The sequence below is a fragment of the Centroberyx affinis genome, unplaced genomic scaffold, assembly GCF_046629955.1.
Source record: "Centroberyx affinis isolate AG114_WGS23_722 - 3 ecotype Tasmania unplaced genomic scaffold, CSIRO-AGI_Caff_v1 ptg001540l_1, whole genome shotgun sequence".
NCBI lineage: Eukaryota > Metazoa > Chordata > Actinopteri > Beryciformes > Berycidae > Centroberyx > Centroberyx affinis.
Window position 1 is genome coordinate 1 of NW_027279996.1, and position 9,016 is coordinate 9,016.

At 44.9% G+C, this 9,016-nt stretch overlaps 1 protein-coding gene across 1 annotated transcript; it reads left to right on the forward strand.

Moving 5' to 3' along the window:
• Window positions 1-283: 283 nt before the first annotated feature.
• LOC139650723 (bone morphogenetic protein receptor type-1A) lies at window positions 284-7,910 on the forward strand (the record flags this gene model as incomplete). Its single annotated transcript, XM_071527460.1, has 5 exons — window positions 284-482; window positions 2,412-2,709; window positions 3,866-4,041; window positions 6,070-6,200; window positions 7,406-7,910. Coding segments are annotated over 5 exons (930 nt in total), but the record flags the coding sequence as incomplete, so codon positions are not given.
• Between the last annotated feature and the right edge of the window lie 1,106 nt (window positions 7,911-9,016).

Genomic DNA, 9,016 nt, shown 5'->3' on the forward strand with positions numbered 1-9,016 from the left:
GCGATCAACAAAAGTGACTGACGTTTGAATGCAAGTAAAAAAAACAATAAACTTCGCAGGGTCAATGGCAACCAGCTTCTTATTGAGACTGGCCTTTATTTGTCAAAACGTGTAGCCACACCGGGCCAATAAGTGGGACTCTGCGTTTAATTGGGACTCGGCCGTAAGTTTTACGGTAAAACCATACAGACCAGACCGGATCTGATCTTTAATAAAAGACCAACACATCAGTGTAGCCGAGCTGAAACCACCTGTCCTATAATCTCCTATACCTCCCCCCCCCCTCCAGGTGCAGCGGACCATCGCCAAGCAGATCCAGATGGTGCGTCAGATCGGGAAGGGCCGGTACGGAGAGGTGTGGCTGGGCCGCTGGAGAGGGGAGAAGGTGGCCGTCAAGGTGTTCTTCACCAGAGAGGAGGCCAGCTGGTTCAGAGAGACCGAGATCTACCAGACCGTCCTGATGAGGCACGACAACATCCTGGGTGAGGAGGAGGAAAACACACTCACACACACACACACACACACACACACACACACACACACACACACACACACACACACACACACACACACACACACACAGCAGAAACAATGACATCAAGGCAGGACATGTAACAGCAAGGAACATCAAAGTGAACCATGAAAGGGAGATTAAAACAACAGATAAATAAAAGATCATTACTTAAAGGGATAGCCGACTAAAATATGATTCAAAAACGACTCACACATCAGTGGGAAATCCAATCAGAAGCCGACCTCAACACGCCTCTCTCTCTCTCTCTCTCTCTCTCTCTCTCTCTCTCTCTCTCTCTCTCTCCCTCCCTCTGTCTCTCTCTGTCTCTCTCTCTCGCTCCCTCCCTCCGTCTCTCTCTCTCTCCCTCCCTATCTCTCTCCGTCTCTCCCTCCTTCTGTCACTCGCTCCCTCCCTCCGTCTCTCTCTTTCTTTCTTTCTCCCTCTCTATCTATCTGTCTCTTTCTCTCTCTGTCTGTCTCTCTCTCTCTGTCCCTCCATCTCTGTCTCTCACTCTCTCCATCTCTCTCCTTCTGTCCCTCTCTCTCTTTCTCCCTCTCTCTCCTCTCTCATGTAGTTTTTAATTAGTGATTTTCAAAGATACTGATGCTTCTCAGGCAGTTGGAGCAGTCTGGGCTGCTGGCTGATTGATCTGCTGGTTGATCGATTGATCTGTTGATCTCTCCATCTATCAGTCTGTCAGTTTCTCTGTCTCCGTCTAGTTATCTGTTTATCTATGTAGTTTTATTAATATTTAATCTTGATTCATGTATTTTAATTTAAATTCAGTACCTGTCAGTGGAACTTGGCCGGTGGAGCAGCATCATGACATTAAATGGAGACGACACACAACAACCTACATTATGAAAAATACAATTAAAATCCCATCAGATGTGAGTGGACAGAGGATCAGAGGATCAGAGGATCAGAGGCTGAGAGACGCTGGCTTCCTCTGGACTCTGTTCAGATTGATCGCTCCATTGATTTTTAATTTAGCTGATGATTTAAACTAATGAGAGAGAGACTTCAGTCTGACTGAAGACACCAAGACACCAGGCTCTGATCTGGTGCCATCAAAAGACTAATAGAAGAAGAAGTAGGAGGAGAGTCTGTCTGTCTGTCTCTCTGTCTCTCTCTCTCTCTGTCTGTCCATCTGTCTCTCTCTCTGTCTCTCTCTCTCTGTCTCTCTCTCTCTGTCTCTCTCTCTCTCTGTCTCTCTCTCTCTCTGTCTCTCTCTCTCTCTGTCTGTCTCTCTCTCTCTCTCTCTCTCTGTCTCTCTGTCTGTCTGAGGCCTAATACTGTACTGAACTGTACTGAATTTAATTTATTTAATGGCATTTTTTAGTATTGTTTCGATAATATTATCCTTGATAATATCAAACATGGGCCGAAGCTTAATGCAAGACTAGATATTCTGTTACAGTCTGGAATATTTAGGGGTCGTTGTTTCTGTTTTGGACGTATTTCTAATACTGTTTCACTTTATAACTAAATAGCTGTCTCTCTCTCTCTCTCTCTCTCTCTCTCTCTCTCTCTCTCTGTCTCTCTGTCTGTCTCTCTCTCTCTCTCCCTCTCTCCCTCTCTCCCTCTGTCTCTCTCCTCTCTCTCCCTCTCTCTCTCCCTCTCTCTCTCTCTCCCTCTGTCTCTCTCGCTCTCTCTCTCTCCCTCTGTCTCTCTCCCTCTCTCTCTCCCTCTTTCTCTCTCTCCCTCTGTCTCTCTCGCTCTCTCTCTCTCCCTCTGTCTCTCTCCCTCTGTCTCTCTCTCTTCTCTCTCTCTCTCGCAGCATCATGACATTAAATGCAGACAACCTACAACAACGTACATTATCAAAAATACAATTAACCCCCTCCTCCTCCTCCTCCTCCTCCTCCTCCTCCTCCTCCTCTTCCTCCTCCTCCAGGCTTCATCGCGGCGGACATCAAGGGCACCGGAGCCTTCACGCAGCTCTTCCTCATCACAGACTACCATGAGAACGGCTCTCTGTACGACTTCCTGAAGCTGAGCACTCTGGACACGCAGGCTCTGCTGCGGCTGGCCTACAGCGCGGCCTGCGGCCTCTGCCACCTGCACACCGAGATCTACGGCACCCAGGGCAAGCCCGCCATCGCCCACCGAGACCTGAAGAGCAAGAACATCCTGATGAAGAAGAACGGCACCTGCTGCATCGCCGACCTCGGCCTGGCCGTCAAGTTCAACAGGTGAGGGAGGGGGGGGAGGGGTGGAGGGGTGGAGGGGGGATACTGGACTTTAACTAGAAACCAGGGGCCGGATTCACCAATGTGTTCTTAAGATAGATTTTAAGAAATTACATAAGAGGAAATTTTAGGAAGTTCTTAAGAAGGCTCATAAATGCAATTCCTCAATATTTTCTTAGTAACAGTCTCATTTCTTATGAATTTCTTTAATTTTCCAACTTAAGAACTTCTCAAAATAGGGCCTGAATTAATTCTGGTTAATAAACTTTAGGCTTACTGCCATTGAGGCTAGGAGGCTAGGAGACAAAGCTAGGAGGCTAGGAGACAAGGCTAGGAGGCTAAGAGACGAGGCTAGGAGGCTAGGAGACAAGGCTAGGAGACAAGGCTAGGAGACGAGGCTAGGAGACAAGGCTAGGAGACAAGGCTAGGAGGCAACCCAAAGTGCTTCCATCTACAAAACAATTGGGGAAAACCTATTTTGAGCAACTAGAGCAAAGATTGAAACATTGGTTGCTGTTGGTAACTGTAAAATTTGCAGCTTATTTCCAACAGACATGAGACAGAGGCCTACCTGGCCCTACACCAAATAAAGCTTTACAATAAATGTTCATCTTAATGTTAGGTGTAGGGGAACCTATGAAGACTTTGAACTATAACCTACTTGTCTAAAATGTGTTTAAATATATGATATTAGAGGCTTACCTTTTCACTGTAGGAGTTTTAAGACAGGTGAAGGGCCGTCTTAAAGTTAAGAAAAAAATCAACAACAAATTTGACAACTTTCATTTCAAGAATACCATTTATTCCTAGGTTTTTTCTTGGAAGAAACATAAGAAGAAGGTTAAGAAAATATATAAGAACTGTTTTTGAGAATAGCATTTTTTCCTATTTTTTTTCTTAAGACTAAAGTTAAGAAAAAAATGGCACTTGAGAAGATTTTTTTTCTTAAGAGGGTTTTGTGAATCCGGCCCCAGACCTGAGAGTCTTTAACCACAGTTGTAAATTTATCAATAAATTCAGTTTATCGAGCTGCAGGTTTTACCGTTGAGTTTCTGAGTCCGGGCCTTAACGTCTCCGTGTTTTTCTTTTCTCATCCCATAATTCCTTGCCGTCTCGTCACCCTGACATCATCTCTGACCGTCTCTCCTCGTTGCCGTAGCGACACGAACGAGGTGGACGTCCCCCTGAGCACGCGGGTCGGGACGCGGCGCTACATGGCGCCCGAGGTTCTGGACGAGAGCCTCAACAAAAACCACTTCCAGGCTTACATCATGGCCGACATGTACAGCTACGGACTCATCATCTGGGAGATGGCCCGGCGCTGTGTGACCGGAGGTACAGGCACACACACACACACACACACACACACACACACACACACATATGTACACACACACAAACACACACACACACACACACACACAAACAAGGGTTCCACAGGCCTTCCAAATCCTTTAAAGTTTGTTGATTTGAAGAAAAATAAAATAAGGCCTTAAGGGTTTTTGAAAATGAATGGTGTTGAAAGTACTTGAAAAAAAGAAAATCTAGCAGCCAGACCCCTCACTCTGCCTCAGCTCTGTGGGCTAAACTCTGTGACGGACATTTTCAGTTTTAAAATTAAAAAGGATTCCAGTTTGATTCTGACCCAAAACATAACAGATCCCACCCAGGACCTTTCTCTCTCTCTCTGTCTCTCTCTCTCTCTCTGTCGTTCTCTCTCTCTGTCTCTCTCTCTCTCTGTCTGTGTCACTCTGTCTCTCTGTCTCTGTCTGTCTCTCTCTCTCTCTCTCTCTCTGTCGCTCTTTCTCTCTCTCTCTCTCTCTCTGTGTCTGTGTCACTCTGTCTCTCTCTCTCTCTGTCTCTATCTGTCTGTCTCTCTCTCTCTCTCTCTCTCTCTGTGTCTCTCTCTCTCTCTGTCTGTGTCACTCTGTCTCTCTCTCTCTCTGTGTCTCTATCTCTCTCTCTCTCTCTCTCTCTCTCTTTCCTGTCACGCTCTACTTTCAACTGTTGAATAAAAGCACAAAAAAAAAAGGGCTTGAATTTGGTGTTGAACCCTGACAAACACACATGCACATATACATTCACCTTTGCACACACACACACACACACACACACACACACACACACACACACACACACACACACACCTAATAACAGCTGTACAGCTGCTCCTCCCTCTGTCTCAGTTATAAAACATTCAGCGCTGCCTCAGGCTGCTGGTTCATTATCCCGGTGATGATGATGACTGGTGTATTATGGGATATTGTATGCAGGCTATTGTGTAGAAGGGGGGGGGGGGCAGTTTCCATGTGTTAAATTTAAATTGTCAGTAAATACTCCAATCAATCAATCTTTAATCTTTTTGGAAGCAGTTAGACACCAGGACGCAAATCCATTATTTGTAATGCGAGTTATAACAATTTTTTTTTTATATACAATACTGTGCAAAAGTCTTAGGCACCTTAGATGTTTTATAGAAATTTTGTCTTAGATGTTTATTTATTTGTCTTTGGCATTAGTGTGTCAGACTGCTCTTTATAGTAGATTTTTTTATATTTAGAAACTTTTCATTATTTTTGAAAGCATCTTCACTTTATGGATTTTCTTTTTTTTTTTTTTTTACATGTGCCTAAGACTTTTGCACAGTACTGTAAATATATTTTTTGTTTATTTACATATAAATATATATACTGTATATAAAAAAGACAATATCCACAACATTCCTGCTCCCCACTCCCACCCAAAAACACAAGAAAAAAAAACAAAAAACCCACACACATACAGAGCTTGTCGAGTCTCAAGTCTGATGTTTCACTTCGGATCAGATCACTGTTCAGTCAAGACTTCAGGTTCATTAGATCAGTGTTTCCCAACCCAGTCCTCAAGGACCCCTTTTCCTGCAAGTATTGGTTCCAGCTCTACTCTTGCGCACCTGATCCAGTTAAGGTCTTAATGCTGATTGGTAGAGACAGATCTACCTGAACAGAGCAGCATGAAAGTGTGTAGGCCCCAGTGGGATCAGGTGTGCAAGAGTAAAGATGGAATAAAAACTTGCAGGACAGGGGGTCCTTGAGGACTGGGTTGGGAACCACTGCATTAGATGATTTCTAATCAGCTGCAGCGGCTCCACCTCGTGGCAGACAGACGTCACTGCAGACAGTCGGGCCGATTCATGTTCTGCTGAAGCTTTAACTTCATATCGTCTCTTTCAGATGATTCATATCTTTGGTCAGCAGCATGTTCTGAACGTGCAGATTCTGAAACCTGATCACAGGCTGTTCAGTGTGTCAGGACTCCAGCTGCAGGGTCAGGACACACAGAGTGAGGCTGTGCTGTGTGTAACTGCTGTTCCTCTGTCTGCAGGCATAGTGGAGGACTACCAGCTGCCGTACTATGAGATGGTTCCCTCTGACCCGTCCTATGAAGACATGCTGGAGGTGGTGTGTGTTAAAGGCCTGCGCCCCACCGTGTCCAACCGCTGGAACAGTGACGAGGTGAGAAACAAATACATTACACTGTCAAATATACACAGAGGTGGAGAGTAACTAAGTACATTTACTCAAGTACTGTACTTAAGTACAATTTTGAGATACTTGTACTTTACTTGAGTATTTCCATTTGATGCTACTTTATACTTCCACTCTACTACATTTCAGAGGGAAATATTGTACTTTCTACTCCACTACATTTATTTGACAGCTTTAGTTACTTTTCAGATGGAGATTTGACACAATGGATAATATAACAAGCTTTTAAAATACAACACATTGTTAAAGATGAAACCAGTGGTTTCCAACCTTTTTGGCTTTTGACGTCTTCCAAAAAGCAGTGTGTAGTCGGGTCACATTTCAGATGTCTATGAGTTGTTAACAGCTCCACCAAATAGTGATTTTTCCCTCTAAACCTCACATGGTTTCATTTCAATAAATGTTCAAATGATCCAATATTTCAGCAGAAATCAAAGATTAGAGAAAAAGTCCAAAAACTGAAAACAGATTTGTGTATCAGAACTTTGTTTTTTCTTCTTTCCTCTCCCATTAATCATCTCACGACCCCTCAGATTTATCCGGCGACCCTTTGGAGGGGCCCGACCCCTAGGTCGGGAACCACCGGACTAAACTAGCTAACTGTATATAAAGTAGTTCAAACTAGCTCCACCTCCAGCAGCTACAACAGTAACATGCTGCTTACACACTGATGCTTCGGTATTAATAATCTAATGATGTCATATATAATAAAATATCAGTCAGAGGGACCAAACCACTACTTTTACTTTAATACTTTAACTACATTTTGCTGCTAATACTTATGTACTTTTACTTAAGTAGGATTTTTCATGCAGGACCTTTACTTATTTTACATTGCTGTATTGGTACTTTTACTTAAGTGAAGGATCAGAGTACTTCTTCCACCACTGGATATACATACATTACATTGTTAGCAAAGTGCAATAAGAGGACAAAGACACATAAGAAAGGAGACAGTGATGTAGTGACAGAAGGAAAGTGATTTACTTTTTGTTTGAAACCGGTCAGAGGAAGGTGAAACTTTTTCTATCTGCTGTACATGAGAATAAGAAGCAGGTTTTGTAGATGTTGTAACAGAGGTGGAACGGTCCTAGATGACTTAACGCCTCTTTAATAAGTGTTTCACTAACATGAACGTGTGTGTGTGTGTGTGTGTGTGTGTGTGTGTTCAGTGCCTGCGGGCCATGCTGAAGCTGATGTCAGAGTGTTGGGCTCATAACCCCGCCTCCCGCCTCACCATCCTGAGAGTGAAGAAGACGCTGGCCAAGATGGTGGAGTCCCAGGACATCAAGATCTGACCTGCCCCTCCTGCCCCCGCCCCGCCGCCCCGCCCAACACGACACGACCCAACGCACCCGGACTGGACCGGACCGGGCCGGGCTGGAAACATCTCTCTGCTTCAGGAGGAAGAGGAAGAGGAAGAGGAGGAGGGGCTGGGAGATTAGAAATAAGAAAGGACCCGTCTCAGGGCCGAAACTGTCGTGCCTCTCCTCCGATCCTCCATGTTTTAATCTCTATCTCACCTGGATGGACAGAATCTGCTGCCTGGGCTGGAGGTGTTTCCCTTCCTCTTCCTCCTCCTCCTCCTCCTCCTCCTCCTCCTCTTCCTCTTCCTCTCTGCGGTGGATCTGGGTCACAGGAAGCGGAACAGCCGGGTTTGACGCTTTCTGTGAAAGCCGAACGAGACGATAAAGATGATTTTGATGACTTCCTGACGAGGAGGAGGAGGGAGGGGGGAGGGAGGAGGGAGGGGGAGGGGGGGTGAACGGACAGAGAGAAGATAGAAAATCCTGTTTTTAAGGAAAGCCTTCAGCCCCCCCCGCCCCCCCACTGCGCCCCGCCCGCTTCACAATGCCAATTTTGTTGTTTTGATTTTGTTTTCTCTCTTCAGGACTTTCTTCTCCTGCCATATTGAAATATATCTCCACTCTTAAAGTAGAGTTAATTATGAAATAAGGTACAATAATTATATGTGAATTTTAATGTGTAAATAAATGTTATCAATAGATGCCGTGCCTACTCATAAGAAGAAGAAAAAAAAAAAAAAAAAGAGAACACTATGCTGCAAAGGTGTTGACGTCCAGCGAAGAGGAAGAGCCTCCACTCTGCAGAGGAAACCTGGTCCCGACACCAGGACAGACATGTGGGGGTGGGGGGGGGGAGGGGGCGGAGCCTGAGACGCTGCATTCAGAGAGAGCTGGAGTCAGGAAGACGTCTGCCGTCCCGTCTGTCCACTTCTGTTGTGTCTTCTGTCTCCTGTCTGTCTGCCTGTCTGTCTGTCTGTCTGTCTGTGTGTCTGTCTCTCTGTCTCTCTGTCTCTCTGTCTGTCTGTCTCTCTGTCTCTCTGTCTCTCTGTCTCTCTGTCTGTCTGTCTGTCTGTCTGTCTCTCTGTCTGTCTGAGGAGAGGCTCGGTGGCAGGTTGGAGTTTCAGTTCTCCAGATGTTCCTTCAGAATAATAATCAGGGTTCCTACACAGGTCTGGAAAGTCTGGAAAAGTATTAAAAATGAATTTGATCATTTCCAGGTCTTGAATAATTTGGGAATTTGAAAAAAAATGTCTGGAAAAGTATGGAAAATGTTGCGGTTCAGGTCCGATACACACGTAATTCTAGCTTTTATGTTGCTGTAGAGCCACTTTGAGTCCACAGGTTTTGTTGATGTGAAGAATAATGTTCAGATAGAGGGACGCTCTTATTACCCAGCCGCTGTCAGCATGCATTATATCAAATACCCACCAAAATCAAATCCGGTCAAGAACATAGGGTCTGGGAAAAATATGGAAT